At 66.0% G+C, this 22,863-nt stretch overlaps 1 protein-coding gene across 2 annotated transcripts in view; it reads left to right on the forward strand.

Annotated features, from left to right (window-relative positions):
- Nucleotides 1-449: 449 nt before the first annotated feature.
- LOC106503057 (calcineurin-binding protein cabin-1) overlaps nt 450-22,863 on the forward strand; it is a gene marked incomplete at its 5' end in the record, with an annotated part of 48,908 nt that continues 26,494 nt past the window's right edge. The window contains 12 exon segments of one of the 2 annotated variants that reach the window (XM_018045030.1): nt 450-686; nt 815-971; nt 3,825-3,940; nt 5,478-5,639; nt 6,334-6,540; nt 6,629-6,774; nt 8,294-8,555; nt 9,394-9,654; nt 10,685-10,836; nt 12,047-12,222; nt 17,976-18,158; nt 19,503-19,834. In XM_018045030.1, the coding sequence (XP_017900519.1) occupies nt 450-686; nt 815-971; nt 3,825-3,940; nt 5,478-5,639; nt 6,334-6,540; nt 6,629-6,774; nt 8,294-8,555; nt 9,394-9,654; nt 10,685-10,836; nt 12,047-12,222; nt 17,976-18,158; nt 19,503-19,834 (2,391 nt within the window). 2 annotated transcript variants of the gene reach the window in all.

Raw genomic sequence — 22,863 nt, forward strand, 5'->3', positions numbered from 1 at the left:
CGAAGGCCTTGGCTCTGGCTGCGGCCTCCACCTCTGTCTGCGGGCTCAGCACACCTCAGTGGCTCCTGCTCGATGCCGCCAAGAAACAGGGGGCCCTGCCGTCCCCGCCCCGGGGCCCGAGTGGGGAGCGTGGCGCCGTGTCCCCTCACCCTCTCCTCCCTCACAGGGCGGCCCTGCCATCCCCGCCCCGGGGCCCGAGTCGGAGCGTGGCCGCCGTGTCTGGAACCCGGGTGGGAGCCTGCCGCGTGCCCTCACCCTCTCCTCCCTCACAGGGCGGCCCTGCCGTCCCCGCCCCGGGGCCCGAGTCGGGAGCGTGGCCGCCGTGTCTGGGCCCGGGTGGGGAGCCTGGCCGCGTGCCCTCACCCTCTCCTCCCTCACAGGGCGGCCCTGCCGTCCCCGGGGCCCGGGTGGGGAGCCTGGCCGCGTGCCCTCACCCTCTCCCCTCGCAGGACTCCCTGCTCCGGCTGGGGGACCACCGGCAGTGCTTCGAGTGCTCCGACGTGGCCCTGAGCGAGGCGGTCCAGCAGATGGTCAGCGCCACCGAGGCTGCTGCCAAGGAGGAGTGGGTGGCCACGGTGACCCAGCTGCTGCAGGGCATGGAGCAGGCTCTGTCGGCGGATGGCAGCATCCTGCGGGACTTGTCCTCTGCCGGTGGCCTCACCCGCCTCACCAGCAACCTCATTCAGGTAACCCGGCCGCCCCCGCCCTGCCCGCCGCCGCCCTGCCCGCCCGCCGCTTCGCCCCCCCCCTCCGCCCCCCCGCCCCGCCCGAGCCCGCAGCCTGGCGAGCTGCCCGCCGTGACACCCACCCGCAGGTCATCGACTGCAGCATGGCTGTGCAGGAGGAGCCCAAGGAGCCCCACGTGGGCTCGGTGCTGCCCTGGGTCATCCTGTTCCGGGTCGTCCGGCAGGAGGAGGACGCCTTCCGCTCCCTGTGCCACCAGCAGCAGCTCCAGAGCCCGGCGGACGAAGGTGCGGGGGCACGGGGGCGCCTCTCACCCGTCTGCATCAGGCTACGGGCGCGCGTGGGCTCGGGCGCCGGAAGTTTTCTGGAAGGAGGCAGTGGCGGTGTCTGTACGGACTGGGTGGCGGGGCAGGGCCGTGGACTGCGCCGTGCTCCCCATCGAGTGCGGGGGGCGAGCCCCGTGCAGAGTGGGGCCCAGGAGCCTCGAGCCACTGGCCTCTCCTGGCTGGGGGCCCGGGCAGCACGGGGCAGGCGGGCACAGGCTCCACTGTGCGGCTGTGACCACGGGCCAGGCAGGCGGCCTCACCCGCTCTGGGGACAGTGGCGCATCTCAGGGTCGCCGGAGGGCAGCCGGAGCAGCGGAGTCGCAGCTGCCGCACGGGCTGGGCCGGCTCAGGCGGCGCTCAGGGCGGGCCTGCGGGGTGAGCAGGGCCTTCACTGGCTGGCGCTGGAGCCTGGGCAGCTCCTGTGGACCCGGGCTCAGCGGGCGAGACTAGAGCAGAACAGCAGCTCGGTGACGTTCGGCCAAGACTGTCTGTTCCTCTACCAGGTGGACTTTATCCTTCGGTTTCCTTGCATTTTCAGCATAAACTTGACGTAGGTACATGCTTTCTATGTAGCTGTGATTACCACACACATATTCATGTGTTTACTCAGCCTACTTTAAAGTGCATCTATTGGGGCTTTCCGCTAGCCCCTCGACGGGTTAGCTGAGTGCGCCAGCAGCGCAGGCAGCCATGCTGGGGCGACCGCGGAGCCCCTGCACGCTCCTGCTCGGAGGGCTGCACCCGCAGCCGTCTGTCAGCGGCTCTCTGCTTGTCAGGCCTCTGCGAACGAGAACTTCTGTCCCTGATGGTTCATGGTCGGGGGGAGAAGCAGGCCCACCAGCAGCACCCACAGAGCCAGTCTGAGGCCTGATGGATGGCCGGGCAGGGGAGACACGCAGCCGTGGGGCAGCTGGGCAGGGCCCCGGAGAGCCGGGCATGTGGGTGGGCTTGGGGAGGAGCCAGGCCGAGGAGGGCGCCGCCCGTCTGCCAGTAGGGAGCGCCCTGCGTGGTCCAGCCTCCAGGGCGGCCGTGCTGCTGTCTACTGGGTCATTCTGGGCTCAGCATCTCATGCTCACCTTTTTGCTTCTGCTAAATTGACTTTTTTGGATAAATTTTTAGAATAGATATCTTTAGAACTCTTGACAAATAGAGCCTCTGTGTTTTCAAAAAAAGTTTTAGTGGTGAAAAAAAGGTTTATACCTATAAACATGCATTATTTTTCTTATAAAAATAATACAAAAGGTTTTGTGGATTAAGAGTCTCCTCTTAATTACGTAAACACAATGTAGTATTTTGTAAAAACTGCCGATAAGCAAACAAGGAAAGGAAGACAGTCCAATGCCATAAACCTTGGACAGGTGGGCGGGGAGACAGGGATCCCAGTGGGCTGGCTGCCCATGTAAACCATAACAGTCAGGAGCCTACGACCGGACCCGCGGAGGGTGGAGAGTTCACGGTGCTGGAGACGGTGGAAGACGTGGAGGACAGAGGTGTGGGGGTGAGGGAGCCCCCACGGCCACAGGGAGCCCAGCGTCAAGTACAAGAATAGGTCCCTGAGTTGCAGCTTTAACGCCGAGCCTGCAGATTGAAAGCGTGTGGTGTGTCCCCGGAAGGCTGCTGCCCAGCAGTCTATATCCAGGTACATCGTGGTGAAGGGGTCTTTCAAGGACAAGGGGCTGTCAGGTTTCTAAACTGAAGAAGCAGTTGAAGCGAGGCTCGTCTCAGAGTTTTCCTGGCGCGGGTCAGTGCCATCGGGGAGACGCCCATGTGTCAACGAGGCTCTCACGGCAGGTGCGTGTGGGCCGAGGCGCACAGCCGGCCATTTGTGATCACAGTGGACTCCAGCTCCTTGAGGGCGTCTCAGGAGCATTGCTGGAGGACAGTCAGTAAGGCAGCGGGAGGCAGGAAGGGAGAGCGCTGGGAGGGAATGTGCGTTGGGAGGGAGCCAGCGGCCAGGCTGAGCGTAGGCGCAGAGCAGGACGTCCGCGTCATCCCGGGCGGCACTGGAGCAGCGTGCGCAAGCCGGCAGACTGGGAGCCGGGCCGTGCCGTCACCGACTCAGGTGGCAGCTGCTCGATGCTGCTGCAAGTGGAAACGGACGTAAAGCGCACGAGCAACCAGAAGGGCTTGAACTTACTCGTGTTCTGACTGTTTTAAGCAGTGCTTTTCAAACCTTTTTTGGCTGGGACTGACCAATAATGAAAAGCATGCCACAGGTGTCATGAAGGAACCCTGGTTCTGCTGGGCGGGGTTCGCTCTAGTGCTCTGTCCCGAGACCGATGGGCCACGGCTCAGAGTCTGAAACACGCCAGGGTGTCTAGGGCAGCTAGTGGCGCTGCCAGCGGCACTCGGACATTTGATCGAGATTTGGCTGTTCTTCCTCCTGTGATAGTTAAATAGACCTGAATGTGAGGATTTTGAAGGTGAGCAGTGGTGTGTGCAGTGTGGGCTGTACCGTTGTGAACGACTTACCTGTGTCTTTCAAAGTGTCGCGCGCGCATGGAGAGATGCTTCCCGGGATGTTCACCAGATGTCAGCCCCGGTTATGGGCGGGGTGGGGGGTGCCCTGCTGCCTGGGGATGGGCCCTCCCTGCTGTATACTTCCCTGTGTGAGCTGAGCTGTTTTCTGATAAGCGCCTTCTACGGTAGTAAAGCCAGACGCGTCACCACTGATTTAAAAAGGGAAAAACAGATGAGAAAGGAAAGGGGGGCAAGCAGGGGGCCCACTGTGGGGGCCGTTGGTAAAGACGGGGCGGGGGCCCGCTGCTCCCCGCTGTGTGCATGCTGACACCCCGTCGCCCAATCTCTCCCCAGCGTCGGCCGAACCGCCCACGCTCCCCTCGTCCCTCATGCTGCTCAACACGGCCCACGAGTACCTGGGCCGGCGGGGCTGGTGCTGCAACTCGGACGGGGCCCTGCTGCGGTTCTACGTAAGTGCCCCCCGCCCGCCGTCAGCCTTGGTCTGGAACGTGCGCGCACGTCCTGTGTGGCGCTCTGCCCTCTCCGCCTCTCTCTGTCTCTCTCTCAGTAACACTTAAACTTGTTGACTCTGTTTCTTTGGTGATTACAGATTCACTCAGACTATTTTCTCAAGGCAGTTCTGGTTTTCAGTAGGGTTCACGTAAGCATGACGTTGTTCAGGCGTTTGCTTCGGATTTTACGGCCTCTGCAGTGCCCCTAACCACCCCGGTGTTCCTGCCTGGAGAATCCCAGGGACGGCGGAGCCTGGTGGGCTGCCGTCTGTGGGGTCGCACTGAGCCGGACACGACTGAAGCAGCGTAGACGTAGACTCAGCGGCAGCGGCGCCTGGTCCCGCCCCTTTGCCCCGCCAGCGACCCTCTTCTGTGCTTCCTTGTCCTTCGTTGAGAAGTGTTGCGTGTGGTTGGTTGAAATTAGTTTCTTCACCTAAACCAGCTGTTGGTTGACCAATATTAGCCAGCTACTGACCTGCTTTCTCTTTGCTTCTAGGTCACCAAGTAGTACTTTAGCATCTAATGCTTTATTCTCTGTGTGGGTTTGCTCTGTGTTCCTAACTTACTGACCTAAGTGCTTACGTTGGCGATCACTTTCTAATACACCTGTGGTTAAAGATCATAGCTTTTCCCCCAGCACATTTCCAGCTGCACGCCATAAGCTTTGATATCCGCTGTCTCTACATAGCCCATTCCTGACCCTGCTGAGTCAGGGTTAGAAGCCCTGGTCTGCGCTGCGCCGAGTCTCTAGTAGCTGCCGCTGCCGCCAAGTCGCCTCAGCCGTGTCCGACTCTGTGCGACCCCATAGACGGCAGCCCACCAGGCTCCCCGTCCCCGGGATTCTCCAAGCAAGAGCACTGGAGTGGGTTGCCATTTCCTCCTCCAGTGCGTGAAAGTGAAGTCACTCAGTCGTGTCCGACTCCTAGTGACCCCATGGACGGCAGCCCACCAGGCTCCTCCGTCCATGGGATTTGCCAGGCAAGAGTACTGGAGTGAGGTGCCTGTGGAGACTCGATTTTTGTTTCGTCTTGGTGGGAAATGCCACAGATACTTGAAGAGGGCGTGCGTTTGCTAACAGCAGGGCATAACGATGGCCGTGGCTCCGCCTCCAGATTCACCCATTGGCTGTGTCGATGGCCTCCTCTGAGGGCCTCGCTGGTGTCTGCCACAGGCCCCCGCCGCCCTAACGGGACTCACCGTCTGCCGAGTGACTGACTCTCTAATTCACACCCCTCCGGGGGAGTCTGAGGGTCCCAAGGGCAGGGACGGTGTCTCCCTGTGCCCAGCATGAGATGGCGCTCGTGTAGATGCCTGGGGGGCAGGCGAATGGCGAAATGAACTCGTGTAGCTAGAAGCCGCCTGGGTGCTGGCAGCAGGGAGGCTGGGCGGGCCTTCCTCGGGCCTGCGGAGCGGCTGCAGGGCCGGCGGGCCCCCCAGGTCAGCGGAGCTGGTGGGCCCGCCCCCAGGCGCCTCTTCCCACCTGCCCTCCTGCCAGGTGCGCGTCCTCCAGAAGGAGCTGGCTGCGCCCACCGCTGAGGACACCCACCCGCACAAGGAGGAGCTGGAGACGGCCCTGGAGCAGTGCTTCTACTGCCTGTACAGCCACCCCAGCAAGAAGAGCAAGGCCCGGTACCTGGAGGAGCACGCGGCCCAGCAGGTGAGCGGCTGCGGCGTCAGGCGCACGAGGCCCGTCAGAGGGAGGGCCTCCCTGCGCGAGCTGGGTGCGCGGCTGAGCTGCTCACCCACACACGCAGCAGCGCGGCACTTCTGCAGTAGGTGTTTCCCCCTAGGTGGAGTCCTACAGATAATCCCCTAGAGAGTTTCCACTCGTTTGGTGTTGGGTTTTCAGACTGCAAGCGGGTGTTAGCTCATGGCTCCTGAACACTAGGTCAGTGGAGCTTTGATCTGAGGGAGCCCACCCCAAAGTGCGCACTCCTGTGGGCAGAGTCCTGCTGTTTCCCCTTCGGGGTGCAAGCTGCCCCGGCCCAGAGCAGGCCCTTGCTCAGCGTTTGGCAGCCAGGCGACTGGGCCGCTAGTGTATCGGTGTGGACTCGAAGAGGGGGCGTGGCGGTGTGGGCTGGCAGAGGGGCGTGGCCGTGTGGGCTCGCAGAGGGGCCCTCAGCCCCAGAGTCTGTCTGTATAGAGGCTAGGCTTGTGTTGGCTCGCATTCTCCCCGCCGCACGAGTGGGTTTGGGGGTTGCCATCTGTGAGTGGGTGCGTCACGTGCACAGGTGTGGTTTCTGGCTCCCGTGTGCGGTGGCCTTGCTGCCAGGGGCCGCCGAGAGTGCTTGCGTGGAGCCCTCCCCGTGCGCGCCCCAGGCTGCGCTCCGACCGCCTCCGTCTGCCTGCAGGTGGATCTGCTGTGGGAGGACGCCCTGTTCATGTTCGAGTACTTCAAGCCCAAGACCCTTCCCGAGTTTGACAGCTACAAGACCAGCACCGTGTCCGCCGACCTGGCCAACCTCCTGAGGAGGATCGCCACCATCGTGCCCCGCACCGAGCGGCCCGCCCTGAGCCTGGACAGACTGTCCGCCTACATCGAGGGCACCTCTCTCGAGGTCGGGGCTGGCTGCCAGCTGGGGCCCGTCTCCCGCACCCCAGCGCCTGTGTGCCTCGGCCCCTCACGCCTGCCCTCTCACCTGCCAGGTGCCCTGCCTCCCCGAAGGGGCCGACCCCTCCCCTCCAGTGGTCAGCGAGCTTTACTACCTCCTGGCCGATTACCACTTCAAGAACAAGGAGCAGTCCAAGGCCATCAAGTTCTACATGCATGACATCTGCGTCTGCCCCGACAGGTGAGCGCGGGCTGTGGGAGGGCGGGCCCCCGGAAGGAGGAAGCCGAGCGCGCGGAGCCCTCTTCCCCGGTCTCGGGCGGCCCTCTGCTCCCGGCCTGCGGTGTGGGGGTGCCGCCTGGCTCCAGCCTGCTGGGGCGCAGCCTGCACTGCTGGTCCCGGCCCCCCGCCCCGGGGAGTCGGCTGGATGCCTGCCTCCTCCAAGGCCACACCTCTTATCGTGGCTGTTTTCCTCCTTGGGGCGGGGCTGCCATGCTGGCGCAGACCTGCGAGCCAGTTGTCCCGGAGGCCCAGGCTTTCTTCCAGTGAGCAGGCCCTGGTGGCCTCTGCCTGAAACGCAGGGACTGGCCTGCCCCTCCCGAAGGGCTGGCTCAGTCGTGAGGTCCGGCTCGCTGGACTGAGAGCCAGCCATGCCTTGGAGAGCCAAGGTCGAGAGAGGCCCCTCTGCGAGTGACCTGTGTCTGAAGGCTCCGAGGGGCACTCGTGGGCAGCCTTCCTGGGTGTTCTCGGGGATGGGGTGGCCTGCCTCGTCAGACCTCCGGGCCAGGGAGTGGGGGTCTGGGGTCTGAGGGGAGAAGCCAGCATGTGCCTCTCACCGCTGAGGGAGGAGCCGCCTAGAGGAGCCCTTGGAGGCCTGTGAGCCCGCGTCCATCCTGCGCACTCATGTTGGCGACCAGGGCGGCAGATCCTTCTGGCTGCACGCAGGCCCGTGGGTGCTGCCGTGGCAGGGTATGGAAGGAACTGCCCAGGCGGAAGGCCCCCAGCTACTCCCACCGTGCTCCCCCCAGCCCCTCTCCGGGGAGAAAGGCTGCTCACCACCCGCTCAGGCCTCCCCTTCCCTCATTCCTGGGCCTGGGGGGCGGAAGTGCCCAGGAGAGAGCCAGGGAGCTTTGTGAGCTGGCGGGCTCCCCGACGTGGCGTGGTCCGGGGACGCCAGGGGCCAGCTTTATGGCTCTGCTCGGACGGGTGGAGACTGGCAGCTACCGGAGGGCAGTGTGTCCGTGTGGATGCTGCTTCTCTGTGCTGCGCGCTGAGAACGCTGGACTCTGAGGGCCCACGTGTGGCCTCGGATCTCAGAGAGGCCCCTGCGCTCTCCCCTGCAGCCCCTCTGGGGTGGTCTCAGGATGCTGGGTCTCAGTCATCGCGTGGTCCCCTCGCTATCATCTGGCTACTGGGCCCTGCCCTGGGTCCCAGGGACAGCTGGTGGAAGCTGGGTGACGGGGGTCTCAGGGTCTGAGCTGCCCCAAGCTGAGGCTCAGGGAGGCTGCAGGGCACGAGGTCACAGCTGCAGGACAGCCCCTGTGCACCCCCGGAGCCACCCTGTGGGGCCGCCCTCCAGGCAGGGAGGCGGAGGGCAGCAGGGTGGCAGGCCTGCCCATGCCAGGGCTGTCCCGTCCGCGTAGTGCCCGGGCACTGGTGAGGGGCCTGGAGACCTGTGCCCTGCGCTCCCCTCGGGGTGGCTCTCCGGCTCAGGGGTGCCTGTGGCAGCAGTGTTCTGAGCCACGCTCCATCGTGGCTGCAGGTTCGACTCCTGGGCGGGCATGGCTCTGGCTCGGGCCAGCCGCATCCAAGACAAGCTGAACTCCAACGAGCTGAAGAGCGACGGGCCCATCTGGAAGCACGCCACACCCGTGCTCAGCTGCTTCCGGCGGGCGCTCGAGATCGACAGCTCGAACCTGTCCCTGTGGATCGAGTTCGGAACCATGTCCTACGCCCTGCACTCCTTTGCCTCGCGCCAGCTGAAGCAGTGGAGGCCCGAGCTGCCTGCTGAGCTCGTGCAGCAGGTGAGGGCGGCAGGAGGGGCCCGGCCCTGCCAGCTGGGTGCCCGCCGCCCGCACACCCCGGCCGGGGGGTGAGCTCCAGTCAGCACAGGCCTCCGGGCCACGGCAGAACCGCTGTCTCCTCCCTCTCCCTTCTGAGGGGCTTGCTGAGCCCTTGGGGGGCTGTCCGCGCACAGGCCTCCGGGCCACGGTGGAACCGCTGTCCCCTCCCTCTCCCTTCTGAGGGGCTTGCTGAGCCCTTGGGGGGCTGTCAGCGCTGCTGGGGTGTGGTGTGGGTATGCAGGGGCTCCCTCAGCTCCTTGAGGGGACGCAGAGGGGCTCCGTGGTGTGTCCAGGCGCGTGTGGCAGGACACCTTTGTCTGGGGAGGCTTCCCTGGAGAGCAGGCACGAAGGGGCCTGCATGTGGACTGTCTGTGGTCAAGGCCGTTGATGGTCGTGGGGCCGCAAGGAGGCCTGGGGACAGCAGTTGCTTAGCCAGTGGGACCCTCGCCCCGGGCGAGCACCAGCACCCTGCAGAGCAGCGCACGGGCTCGCGGGGCCCTCGGCCTTGTGCCCCCCCTGACTCCGTGCAGCGCGCTGAGTGGGGGCGGCCCGGGCCTGCGGAGCTGTCAGGAGCGCACGGTGTAGGGAGCTGAACTGAGGCGGGAGCGCCTGCAGGAGAGGCTAGCGTAGAGCCCCGGGGCTGTCCCAGGGACTTTTGGGGGCTGGTGCGGGCCCAGGGGGGTCCGGGGGCCATCTCAGGGCTGTTGGGGGTCCCAGAGTTAGATCAGGGGTCCGGGGGCTGCCCTCAGGGCTGTTGCGGACCCCGCAGTCAGACGAGGGCGGGGCGTGTCCCCTGCAGTTGGAGGAGCGGCGAGACAGCATGCTGGAGACGGCCCAGCACTGCTTCACGTCGGCGGCGCGCTGTGAGGGCGATGGGGATGAGGAGGAGTGGCTCATTCACTACATGCTGGGCAAGGTGGCCGAGAAGCAGCAGCAGCCGCCCACTGTGTACCTGCGGCACTACCGGCAGGCCAGCCACCTCCTGCACGAGGAGGCGGCCCGCTACCCCAAGAAGATCCACTACCACAACCCCCCCGAGCTGGCCATGGAGGCCCTGGAGGTGAGGCTGCTCTGGCCGCGGGGTGGGGGTGGGCGCACGCTCCCGAGACGGCCCTGCGGCCACCCCATGGCACCGTGTGCGCTCCTGTTCCAGCGGCCGTTCCCCTTCAAGGGTGCTCACTGTCCCTTCTCGGGGGGGAGCGTCAGCCCCCAGCACTGCAGCTCCGGGCCCTTGCACCTGCAGCCTGCTCCCTAGGTGCTCGGCGGGGTGGGGGGCTCCCAGCTGGGGGACGGGGGAGCCGAGGAGCCGCGACCCTCTGGACCCCCGGGTCACAGTCTCGCATGCTCCTCCTGAGCAGACTGTGTGCCTGCCTGGGTGTGCATGTGGGTTCAGGCGGCATGCTCGGGGTCCTCCCTGGCGCACACGTGGTCCACGAGGCGGGTTCCAAGGACACGGTGTGGGCCTGGGGGCTCCTGGCTTCCTGGGACCTGGGGCTCGTCAGCGTCGCCCTTTTCAGGCCGCGCGTCCGCCCCACCATTCCTCTGCCAGGAAGCCGCTGGGAATTTGGGGCCGAGTCTGTGTGTTTACTCCTTATTTGTGTTTACGTATTTGCTTCTGTTGATTAAGTTAACGATCATCAGTGGTTAAGGAAACCATAAGAATGGAATCGTTCAAGTGTTTAAACTGAAAAATTGAAAGTCCCCAGCGATTCCAGCTCCCTGGTTGCAGTACTCTGTGTTAAAATCTGGGCCCTATCCTTTCTGGACGTGTTTCCTGTTAACACGCAGACACGAAGTGACATGCTCAGCACCTGTTAAGCAGTCTTTTTTTCCCTGACGAGACGTAGTGGGAGGGGCTGGCAGGCCCCCTCCGCCGTAGGCACCCAGCCCTTCTCCGGTGTGGCCTCCCCTCTTGGGGCCCACAGTGCAGGGATGCGTGTGCAGGCACTGTCCACTCTCCGCGGTGCCAGGGCAGGAGGCGGGGTGCAGGGAGGGCAGTGCTGGGTGAGCCCCTGGGGGAGGGGGTCGGGGACAGGCAGCCTCGCTCGGCCTCTGGGGGTGCCGCTCACGCCGTGTCGTCCTTGTCCCAGGTGTACTTCCGGCTCCACGCATCCATCCTGAAGCTCCTGGGGAGGCCAGATTCTGGGGTCAGTGCAGAGGTCCTGGTGAGCTTCATGAAGGAGGCTGCAGAAGGGCCCTTTGCCAGGGGCGAGGAGAAGAACGCACCCAAAGCCTCAGAGAAGTGAGTGGGGTGCTCCTGGTGGCTGGGTGGGGCGGGGTCTGCTGAGCCGTCATGAGCTCAGGAGTCAGGCCAGGCCCCAGGCTCCCAGTGGCGGCCGGGGTCCTTCTGTTGAACCACAGATGCAGAGGGTGCGTGAGCGCCCTGCACCGCCCTGTCACCTCCCAGCACAGCTCTGCCTGCGTGGACGCTGCTCACTGCAGCCTCCTGCCCCAGACCCAGGCAAGGGTCCTCTCTCAGCCTTGCTGAGCTCAGGGCACTGGGGCCGTGATGTGGTTGCCTGGCGGGCCTTCCTGGGGTATGGGTCACCCGGTGTCCACGTCCTGGAGCTTTGGCTCAGCTCGCCCCATCTCTGGGCCTATGCCCAGCCGGGCTCCGTGCTGTTAGCTTGTGGGACAGGTGGGCACACGTGTGGACATCACCCAGGTGGGACGCAGTGTGCCCAGAGATCATCGTCAGAAAGGGCCCTCCAGACACAGCAGGAATGGGCTTTGTGTGATTACAAGTCTTTCTTTTTTTACTTGAAAATTATATAAGTGACGCACACGGACGCTAGACGTAGGAGACTCTGGCAGGCATGAGCGTGGACTGGCGCGTGGCGACCCACCCGTCTGCTCCCGCTGCTCCCCAGAGCGTGCGCTGTGCGTCCGCACGTACTCCAGCGGCGCACTCAGCTCCCGGCTCCTGTACTCTCTGGAAACGCCCTCCCACGTGAGCTGGAGGTCGGCGGTCCCGGCGGTGGGTCTGGGACTGCCTCTGAGACGCTCCCCACCCGCTGGCACGTGCTACTCCTGAGCGGAGCTCAGGGAGCCGTGCTTTCTGCGGCCATTTCCTTCTGCACGTGTGAGCGTGGCCACACACTGACCAGGATGAGATCCCTCAGGGCCCGGGTGTCACACGAGGTGCTGGGGGTGTGGGGTGGGTGCCTCCAGGGAGGCGTCTGCCTGCTGTGAGACGAGCTGGCAGCAGGCACAGCTGTAAAGATTGGGCAGTGACTGGCTAGGGCTGGAGCCCAAGTAGGGCCCCTGGGGCCACCCCTTCAGCCCTGGGACGGTGTCACCCAAGGAGATGAGTGCCACCCGAGGGGACAATTGCCACCTGGGGATGGGGTCACCCGAGGGGACGGTGCCACCAAAGGGGAAGGGTGCCACCAGAGGCACTGGCCCCGCCTCAGGGGAGATGGACCCTGATGCACCCGCCCTCTGGCCCACAGGGAGAAGGCCTGCCTGGTGGACGAGGACTCCCGCTCTTCAGCTGGGACACTGCCGGGCCCCGGAGCCCCCCTCCCCTCCTCTGGCCCAGGTCTGACTTCCCCACCTTACACAGCCACTCCGGTTGACCACGATTACGTCAAATGTAAAAAACCCCACCAGCAGGCCACGCCGGACGGTACAGTCCCTGTTCCCCCTCCCGCCAGCCCAGGGCGGCACGCCAGTCCCGGGGGGGCGCTTCGGGCAACGAGTTGCTTTGCTGTGTGAGGGGTGCCGGGTGTGGGCTGACACGGGCAATGTTGCGGTCTCCATTAACCTCATGGACTCACCGTTGACCCTCTGCCCCCGCACGCTCAGGGCCGCCCCCTGCCCCGCCCCCGGGGGCTTCCGCGAGTCCGCCTTGCCCGCTGCGGGCCGGGGACCTGAGAGGCCGTGGGGATCAGACGAGCTGGCGGGGAATCGGCCGGCTCCCCATGCGGGCCGGGCAGGCGGCGGCCGGTCACCACATCCTCACTAACACCTCGGGCCTGCATGCCGGCCTCGCAGTCGGTCTCCTCGCGCTCCCCTCTGGCGCACCAGGACGCAGGCCGGGCCCTGAGGGCAGGTGTGGGAGCAGGGCCCCGCAGAGCCGCGGGGGTCCCGGGCACGCGACTCCCTGGGCTGCTGTCTGCACCCTGAGGGGAGCGCGTGCTGGCTGGGCCCCCCGGCTGTGGGTGTGCGTGTGCAGACCTGCGTGGGCCGTCTGAGCGAGTGCTGTGTGTCTCCGTCCCCGCCCGCCCGCCCGCCCCGAGCAGGGAGCACAGACCCGGAGCTGGGAGGCCTGTCCTCCCACTATGACCCCACAGACATGCCCCAAGCAGGCCTTTCCCCACCCCGCACCTCAGGGTGAGCCCTCTTGGGACCTTTCATCTTGAGGACACTGAGGAAACACTGGAAACGAGTCCCTACTCGGGAAGTCCTTTCTGCCAGGCGCTCTCTGGAGGACTTGGGGCCAGGCCAGCCTCAGGGGTGGGAGCACCGCTCGGGGTCCCGCCCTGGCACACGCGTGTGCGTGGCGCTGGGGAGCAGAGCACTGCAGACAGGTGCTGGTGTCATGTGTGCTGGGCGCCTGGCTCCGGAGGCATGTGCAGGGAGCTGCGCGCACAGCCAGGTGCCACCTCAGCCCTGCAGGCGACCCTGCTGCCCGCTGGATGGGCCGCTGAGCGCCGGGTCCACCTCAGGCCACGCTGCTCCTGAGGATGCCTCCGCCTCAGCCCCAGAGTGCGCCCGGGTCAGCTCTTATCCAGAGAGACTGGGAGAGGTTCCGGAAGGCGGCCAGGGCCTGTGTAGGGAGCTTGACGCCTGCTCACCGTCTTCATGATCACTCAGCGTAGCGTCCAAGGCCTGGGTGCTCTCTGAGCCACCCACACCAGGGTGGGGAGCTTTCTGCCGCCCGCCCGCAGCCCTGGGGAGAGTGCCTGGAACCAAGCAGTCCCCGGGCAGCGGGAGGTGCACATGGCTGACTGAGTGCCCCGGCTGGACCAAGAGGGACAGACAGCGCGAGGCCTCTGCTCTGCAGCCCTGCAGCCTCACCTCTCAGTTCGCCCGTCTCGGGAGATGCTGTCGAGGATTTCAGTGCCAGAGTGCGTTGGCGCCTTCAGGGAGCTTCCAGAGATGGCTGTTGACACGGGCTTGACCCAGTAGGATGAGAGCCCGGAGCAGGCCCCATGCTCCCCACGCTGCCGTGTGCAGTGCGTGTGTGTGTGTGTGCGTCCAGGTCCCTGCAGGAAGCTCTGTGCGGGGGCTCCGGGCCGGGTCCCGGGTCTGGGTTCCTGCAGGAAGCTCTGTGCGGGGGCTCCGGGCCGGGTCCCGGGTCTGGGTCCCTGCAGGAAGCTCTGTGCGGGGGCTCCAGGGCTGGGTCCCTGCAGGAAGCTCTGTGCGGGGCCGGGCCTCCCTGCGGGCCTGGCGGTCCCGGGCCGGGTCTGGGTCCCTGCAGGAAGCTCTGTGCGGGGGCTCCGGGCCGGGTCCCGGGTCTGGGTCCCGGGGTCTGGCGGTCCCTGCAGGAAGCTCTGTGCTGGGGGGCGGGCTCCGCTCGGGCCGGGGGTCCCCGGGTCGGTGTGGTACCAGGCGCCCGTGTTTGTGGCAACCTGGCGGGCTTGGCTGTGAGTCCTGTCCCCTCTGAGGGAGCGGGCTGAGGGCAGGAGGCTGCAGGGCTAATTGGGGCTGGGCCGAGGGCAGCTGGAGTCTCAGGTGGGCAGTGGGGAGCCCCCCCTGGGAGGCCCCTGCAGGCCGAGGGTGCTGGGTGTGTGTCTCCCTGGTGGGGGGTCACTGCCGGCCGGGTCCAGGGAGTAGGCCTGACAGAGCAGCCTGGCCCTGGAATGGACTGGCCAGGCCCCTCGCTGTCTCCTGATGTCCTCCATGTCACCTCAGAGTCCCGGAGCGGGTCGGGGCCTTGGGGTGGGCCCTCCAGGCAGCCTGTGGCCTTGCCTTCTGGGCGAAGCTCAGCCAGGACAGGGGTGTGGGGGTCAGGAGGGCGGGGCCGCCGGGCTGCGGGGTGCCTGTGGGCCCATGTGCAGCAGCAGCCCCGGGGTTGGTGAGCCGTGCAGGTCCTCGGGGAGCCCCGTAGCATCCATCACCACTGCCACGCCGCCATCCCCCACCTGTGTCGTGCACACCTGTGCCCCTCCCCACGGTCACCCGCGCTGCCTCCGCCAGCATTGCCCGTGCCGCCCCTAACCCTGAGCGCACTGCCCTGGCCGTCCCGCTTGCGCGGCCCCGGCTCGCTTCAGGGACCAAGCTGACGCATGCTGCCCCTCAGTCCAGCTCCCCGCTGCCCGTGGCCAGGGCGCCTCCGCGTCGCTGTGCGGTGTTTGGAGAGTGTGTGTCTGATGCGCTTGGCTTCCGTCCCAGCTCCGGCCAGACGCGCTGCAGCCCCGGCCTCCCTGTGCCACCCGCCTGCCTGGCAGGCCCCTCCGTCTGGACTCCTGTCGCTTTGTTGCTTTTCACTTAAAAAGGTCGCAGAGGTGGCAGACTCTCGCATGCTCTCTGAAGGACAGGGCCCGGGCATGTCCGGGCGGGGCGGGGCAGTGCCCTCAAGAACAGATGGGCGCAGGGCCGGCTGTGTTGTGGGCACAGCCCTGCCCACGGTGCCCGGGCACCCCTGCATCCCCACAGGGCGGGCCCAGCGTCAGGCTAGGGTGGGGGGCCGGGAGAGGGCCGGCCCGCGAGCCGCCTCTTTCTCCCCTCCCAGGTCTTCATGGTGTCTGGGGAGTGCCTGGTGGGTGCTCAGCCTGGGAGAGGGCGCCGTTGGGGGAGCCTAGATGAGGCCTCGGTTGGGTCTGTGTGTCCCTGGGGCGGCGCTTGGTGCCCCAAGGGAGCGTCGTGAGCTGCCTCTGGGGTTTGGTGGGTCGAGAGGACTTCCTGGAGGAGGGCCATTTCAGGCAAGGGACCGTGGGAGCAAAGACATGGAGCTTGGAGACGTCATGGTGTTCGGACGCTGAGTGACCAGGTGGGAGAAGAGAGACCCCGAGGGGAGGCTGCTGCTGCCTTTGGGGAGTGTGGAGTGGGTTCCTGGTGTTTCTTCTCTGGGGCCTCTGTCCAGTCTGCGGGGCCTGTAGCAGGGGACCCCATTCCACGGCCAGCCCTGCCCCCAGTGGACGGGTCCTTTCCTGGTGGTCATCGGCCCGACTGGGGCAGACCTTGCCAGTGTAAAGAGTTCTGAAAACATTGACTGCACTCAGGCTGACTTTTCTTAGAACCTGTTGTTTTCTGGCCAGCGGAATGGGGGTCACCCTCTTGGGGTTCAGCAGCCAGAGTGGCCACGGTTCTGACCACACGGGCATACAGTTCTTTCCTTGAGCCTTCCTGTAGCCGAGCTAACAGACTGGATGGCCGTGGGCCGTTCCTAGTCATCCTGCCGGAGCAAACAGAAAACGCTGCAGGGACTGCGTGTCTTGTCACCAGAGCTCTTTCGGGCTGGCCTGGGAGCCCTCAGAGTCCAGGGGGTGTGGGCTGAGTCAGACCTGCCTGGAGAGAGCCGCAGGGGACGGCCCGCCCTAAGTCAGCTGGCCGGGCCCTGCTCCCTGCACCTCCAGCTCTGTCCCCTTGCCCTGGGCCTTGGGCGTCCCCTGGAGGTGGGGGAGGGGTGCCTGGGTGGTGGGTGGTCCCCAGGGTCCACCGTGTGCCTTTGCCTGGAAGGCCCTCCCGTCCAGCCCTGTGGGTCTCCCAGCTCTCGCTGGGTCTGGCCCTGCCTTAGGACTGGGGCCTGGAAGCCCCCAGCACCACCCCTGCAAAGGCCTCACGGGGGCTTGACTGGCTTCTTAGTGTGAAACCTTGCTTGCTTCGTAGTACTGAAAATCAGGATCGTTCTCAGCAGCCTCACGCTGACCCTCTTAGACACACACAGAAGATAGGAAAGACCTGTCCCAGGGCCCTTAGTCCCCATTGGTGGCCATCTTTGGAGCGACACGCGTGTCCTCTGGTTCCCGGGCATGAGTGCTCACACGCTCTTGCTCCCCAGGGCCCCTCTTCCCTAGAGCTGCAGGGCGCTGTCTGACGGTGGCCCTGCAGGCTTCAGGCCCTTTCCCTGTCGAGCTGCAGCCTCTTGTGACGGTCATATGTTATCTCTCCGATTGGTTTATTCACAAGTCTTTACAGAGTAACTTAGCATCTGCGCTGGGGTTGAGACGTCTTCAGGGACTGAAGTCTGTCCTCGGGTGGCACGGTCCCGCGGCGTGGGCGGCACGCCCCCTCCCTGTCGGGCTCCTGCCTCGGGCGCGGTCAGCCCACGCTGCGTGGCTGCGGCTCTCCTGTGGGCAGTGACAGTGGAGGGACAGTGAGCGTGGAGAGGGGGGCGGGCGTCTCTGACGTGGCCGTGCCAACCGCTTTGTCTCTTGACAGTGCTCTTCTGCTTGTGTGTGTGTGTCTGAGATCTCTCGTGGGCTCGGGACAGCGCGTGCAGGACAGAGGACGCTGAAGGGAGTGAGGCTCACGCCCAGAGCGGGCTTCGCTCTGTGCTCCCGGGCGCCAGGCGGGGGCCGAGGCAGACGAGGCGGGGGCCGGGCCCTGCCGTTGCCGGGCCTCCTCAGGGCCCCCTGCCCCGGATTCCAGTTCCCCGACACTGCCTTCTGCTCAGGGCTGGCTGGTCGGCCAGAAGGCTTCTCAGGGTCCGTCTCTGCCTGCCACTCACTTCGCGCCTCTGTGTGCCCCTCAGGGGGGTTCCTCTGCATCCTCACCCCTCTTCCTGCAGCAGAGTTCTTGTCCTGGAGTCGGCACCTGCCGGCCTGGGCTGGGCCCTGCTGGTCCTCTGTGGTCTGGGTGCCACTGCACAGCCAGAGGGCCGGGTCCCTGCATCTTGGGGTGGGAGCACTGGGGCCTGGGGCCTCGCGCAGGGCAGGTGTTTCCCGCGGGCTTCACCTGCCCTGTGTGGCCTGGTGCCTTTGGCTTTGCTCCCTTGGGGAAAAGGTCCCGCCAGGGCTTCACGCCCTTCCCCCAGCTGTGGCCCGCACCCTGTGGGTGAGCCCAGGTGTCTGTGCTGTCACTGCAGACCCACCACACGTTGGCTAATGGCATTGGCCAAGCCCTGACCCTCTCGGTCACGTGTGCCTGTTATGGTGGGAACGCCCTGCAGTGGGCCACTACCGCACGTCTCCTCCCAGCCCCACGTTCCGACGGGTCACACTGGCAGCTGGCGGTCAGCCGCGGCGGGAGCGTTCGTGATGCAGAGCCAGGGATGTTACAAGCGCAAGCTTGTCCCGCAGAGCCTGCTGTCAGACACGCACCAGAGCACCGCTCCCCGGGGAAGGACGCCCCGGGAGACTGGTGCCTCGGCGGGGGGCTCGATGCCTCCAGGGTGGTGGGCTGGGCAGTGAGCAGTGGCTGCAGGGGGCTCCCGGGGAGGCCCCTCTGGGCCCCGCTGCGCGGCTCACCCACCGCTACTCTCCTCCTCCCCAGAGCGCAGCCAGGACAGCACGGCCGTGGCGCTCTCAGACTCGAGCTCCACCCAGGACTTCTTCAGCGAGCCTGCCAGCTCCCAGGAGGGCTCCCGGAGGCCCTGCGCAGAGAAGAGGCCGCCCGCTCCTGGCTCCCAACCAGGACTGCCTGGTAAAGAGCTTCCGGCGGCTACAGAGGAGAGAGGTACGGAGCTTTGACTCGGCGCGGCCGGTCGGCCAGGCGTCCTGGGAGTGGCCTGGCCTTTGCCCTGGCGCCTCCGCCAGTGCCCGGGACCGCGGTCAGCCGAGTCACTCACAGGCCGGGCCTCGGTGCTTCTCCCGAAGGGTGGGGATGACCCCAGGCCTGCTTGCAGGTCGTGGAGTTCAACGCAGCATCTCAGGAAGGTGCATGACGCTCACTGAGCGCTGGTGACGCTGTCCTTGTTAGACCCCCGGGCCGGTGCAGACGGCCACACGGTGTCCCGTGCATCACACGTGCTTGCTTTTTGGTCTGAACCCCCCCCTCCCGCCTTTCTTGGCAGGGCCCTGATCTGGCCCTGGGGTCTGCCCAGCTCCCCACTCCTGTGATCCCCAGGCCCCACTGTGGAAGCCAGTGGTCAGCCCCACTTCTGGCCTTGCTGGGAGGCTGCAGGCAGGCAAGCAGTCCTGGCCATGCTCTGAGGCCAAGGCTGGTTGGCCAGCCGTGGATTTTGAAAGCGTTTCCACACTGGCCTGGCTGGGGCTCACAGCTGTTTGGCAGATAGCAGCAGCAACAGCCAAGCCTCCTAGCATCCCTGGGAAAAGCACTGGCTGTTCCCAATTACTAGACAAGTACGTGAGGTCCAGAGGGCGAGTCTGCACCCTTATCTGCCCCCCACAATGCCTGTCTGGTGGGAGGGTGGTAACCTGTCCCTGGGGTCCAGGCCTGGCTCCAGAGTCACCACACAGGCCCTGGATGGGACAGTCTGAGCTCAGGGGCTCACATGTGGGTGTGGCCATGTGGCCAGAGCTGTGCGTGCTAGGGAGGCCCCCGGCTGTCTGCTCCCTGCCGCCTGTCCCTCACCCCTGTCGGTCGGAAAAGGTGTCCCCCGAAGGGTCAGGGATGGGGCATTGATCGGGGGCAGTGGGTGTACTGGGTTGGCACAGAGTTCCTCTGGTCTTTCCCTAAGAGGGAGAGGGAGGCTGGGGTGGGGGGCGCCGAGCCTGGAGCAGGTGGTGCCCTGGGTGGGGGCGCCTCGCCTGCCCTCTGTGGACCGTGTCTCGTGCCCCTGCACTGCCTGGAGGTGGACAGCCTGCGCCCCATCTGCAGGGGCACCCCGTGCCCCGCTCGCAGCCCCACCTCTGCTGCGCACCAGCTGGATGGCCTGTGTTGTCAAGGAGGAGACGGGAGGCCACGGAGGCCTCAGTGGGGCCCTGGGGGCGGAGACCCCTGCTGCGGGGTTGCCCCTGTCCCACCGTGCGGCTGTCACGAGGCGCTTCTGTCGCCGGTGCCGACGGCCACGAGGAGGGCTCTAGAGCCGAGGTGACGGTCTCCTTGTTCTCAACGCAGGGAGAGCCGAGGAGTCCTTGGAGAGCAGCGAAGGCTCCCGGGCCACAGAGCAGGGCGGTCAGAAACCTGCTGCTGACCCCCCGGGCCCTGCTGGTGGCCCCGCCAAGCCCCAGACGCCTGGGCCGGCCCCGGGGGATGGGAGGAGGCGGGCGGACGCGCCCGTGGAGCCGCCGGCCTTCCCGCAGGGGCTGCCCACCGGGGCGGAGGAGCAGCGGCAGTTCCTCACGGAGCAGTGTGTGGCCTCGTTGCACCTCTGCCTCGGCCGCTTCCCACAGCACTACAAGAGCCTCTACCGGCTGGCCTTCCTCTACACGCACAGCAGGACCCACCGGGTGAGCGCCATGGGCGGGGCAGCTGGGAGGGGGCGCGGCTCGAGTGGGCGGGGCGACTGGGAGGGGCGCAGCTCACGTGGACCTCCTGGCCTTGGCGGCCTCCTCCAGCTCGGCCGGCGGACCCTGCAGACTCAGCAGGGGCCCCGGACGTCGGGGCTCCCGCGCTTCCCACCAGGCCTCTCCTGCGGGCGCTTAGCGTTGGTGGGGGGAGTGGGGTCCGTCTGTGTCCTTTTCTGGGCTCCCGACTTGCCCGGAGGAGCTGGGGAGACAGCCGCCCCAGAGCTGCATTCACACGGGTCAGATGTGCAGTGCACCAGTGAGCCGGTGAGGCGAGTCCCGCTGTGATGGGTCCCACAGGGAAAGTAGTGGGGCCCAGGCAGGCTGGGGCGCTGCTGAGGCTGGAGGAAGGCACCGCTCTTGGAGCCCGAGTGTGGGGGAGCTGTGGTGGCTGCAGGGAGGGGAGGGCGTTGCCCAGGCGGGCAAGGGGCTGGCGGGGTGGCCTCGGGGTCCGGCTGTGGCCTCCACTCTTGTCTGGCTCCCCCGCTTAGTAAGGCCTGGGCTCAGGAGCCGCTACCCCCAGAGGCCCGTGCTGGGGGCCTGAAGAGACAGGGAGGGACAGACAGCCTGAGACGGAGCTGGCTGTGGCAGGAAGCCCCCTGACGGCTGCTGTGGGGGCGTGGCGCGGTGCGGCGTGGCTGTGCACGCCGCAGGCTGGCTCCCCAGGGCAGGGCACACGGGCACTGCAGCCTGGTGGGGGCTGCGGGCTGTCCGGCTCTCCTGGCCCCCGCTGCGCGTCCACGCCTGCCTGGCTGCGTCCGGCCATGCCCGGGCCTTCTGCACCCGGCAGACCTGGGTTTGAATGAAGCCCCTCAGGAGTAGTCTGTGGGGCCTGCGAGTGCTCTCCGCTCCTCCAGAAGCAGAGCTGAGGCGGGACCTGGGGGGTGAGATGCCCTGAGAATGAGGGGGCAGCCACCGGCTGCTGGAGGGAGAGCAGGGCTGCATTGCAGGCCCCAGGGGGCCCCGGGCGCCTCTGCACTCCCACAGATGGCTTTAGCCTGGGCCTGGGGTTGGGCCGCGCGGGCTCCTCAGCCTGTGTCTTTGCTGGGAGGGTTTTCGAAAAGTGGGAATCCACACTTATGTCAGCTAGAGAACTTGGGGGCGCTGTCCACGGTTCTGCTGGCGTGAGACAAAGGCCCCCTGCGTGTGTATCTGCCTGCACAACAGTGACCGTCGGGGGTCACGTCCTCTCTGCTCGGCGTCAGGCAGCCCGGCTCCCGGGGCCCAGCCGTCTCCACCGTGCCCCCCACACTGCTCACTGTTGGCCCTGTGCTTTTATGCAGATTAGCCCAGGTCGTTTGGGTCCCCCGTGCTGGGCTGATGGGCTGGGGGACCTGTGGGGTGGGCGTGGGCCCAGTGGCAGGGACGAGGCCGCCCAGCTGTCTGTTCTGCGGGGCCACACCGCGCGTCTGCGGCTCCTCGGTCCCTGCATGTCCCGCCTGATGGCCTGCTTCTCCAAGATGGAGGTCCCTTTCTGCAGCAGCCGGGGCCCACAGGCTGCTCTTCGCTCTGCACAGAGGCCTTGCTGGGTGGCTTTCAGACACCTCGCTGCCTCGTGGGCTGAGTGCCGGGCCCGGTCGAGCAGCCTGCCGTCCTGGGGCCCGGCCAGAGCTCTTGGTGGCCTGTCTCTGACCAGCGGTAACCACCTCCTACGCAGCTGTTGGGTAACAGACGCTTCCTGCTGCGCAGGCTCAGCAGCAGTCCATTTCCTTGTCGAGTCTGCCTGGGCGTGGCGGTGGCATCTCCGTGCTCCCTGCTTATGGCTCTGTGACTGCCCAGGGCAGAGCGGCCCCAGCGGAGCCAGCCTCAGACCCCTCAGGTCCTGCCCAAGGGCCCCACTCGAGGACCACAGCCCGTCTCCTCTGTGTGGGCACCGCCCAGGGTTGCAGCCCTCCTATCCCTTCTGGAGTCGTCCGCCCCTGGGGACCCTTGACCTCCCCCAAGGCTGCCCTCCAGCCCAGGGTCAGCTTTGCTGTACACCAGACTCCCGCCTTGGGGCCCCCCAAGGTGTGGGTCCTGCTGGCCCGTGGTGGGGGGGTCACACCTGAGGACACAGGCTCCCAGATGCTCCCACGCCTCGGTGAAGGTCACCGCACCCAAGTCCAGTGCTTGCTGCTCTGTGATTCCACAAGGGCTTGGTCTTGGCAGAAGTTTAAGTCCTAGGCTGTGGCATTACTCAAAATTGTGGTTCCCACCGTCCACATGGGCCACTCAGAGGCCTTTCAGCACAGGGGCCCTGGAGCTCGCTGGAGAGTGACTCTGCATGGCTCCGCCAGCCTGCTGCCTCTGGCTCACCTGGGGAACCGGCGACCCTACCTGCCACGAGGATCAGGACTGAGTGGGTTACAATGTGCTCCTGGAGCCAGACAGTCTTAGAGAGGGACAGACCTGGAAAACTCAAACGTCCCAGTATCAGAGCTCACTGCAAATCTCCAGTAATCAAAGCAGAGTGGAATATTATTCAGCCTTCAAAAGAAAGGACATTCTGATGCCTGCTCCAACACGGGTGTCCTCAGTGAGATTGTTCAGACGCAAAGAAAGGACGCGTCCAGCAGGACTCTGCACACGTGTGGTCCCAGGAGCTGCTGCTGAATGGGCGGGGCTCAGACTGGCAAGGTGAAGAGCCCCAGCGGGGCTCAAGACGTGGTTGCACAGCGGTGTGAGCGCACGGCACTGTGAGCCGCTCACTGGACAGCGGCTCCTTTGGCAGAGTTTACGTCGAGCGTCGCATCACAGCCAAAAGGAGAGCCGGCGTGGCACCGCGCTCAGGGTTGATCACACGCCAGCGCAGGCGAGTCGGGAGTCCAGCATTGAACGGGTGCGTCTGTGGTCGCTAGAGTTTCAGCGGGGCTGCCACAATCCTCTTGTGGCAGAAGAGGACAGTATCCTCTCAGCAGACGGTGCTGGATAACTGGGCAGCCAGAGTGAGGCTGGAGGCCTGCCTGTGCGCTCAGCTGCGTCTGGCTCCTTGC

This window comes from Capra hircus, unplaced genomic scaffold (assembly GCF_001704415.2).
Source record: "Capra hircus breed San Clemente unplaced genomic scaffold, ASM170441v1, whole genome shotgun sequence".
Classification (NCBI taxonomy): Eukaryota; Metazoa; Chordata; class Mammalia; order Artiodactyla; family Bovidae; genus Capra; species Capra hircus.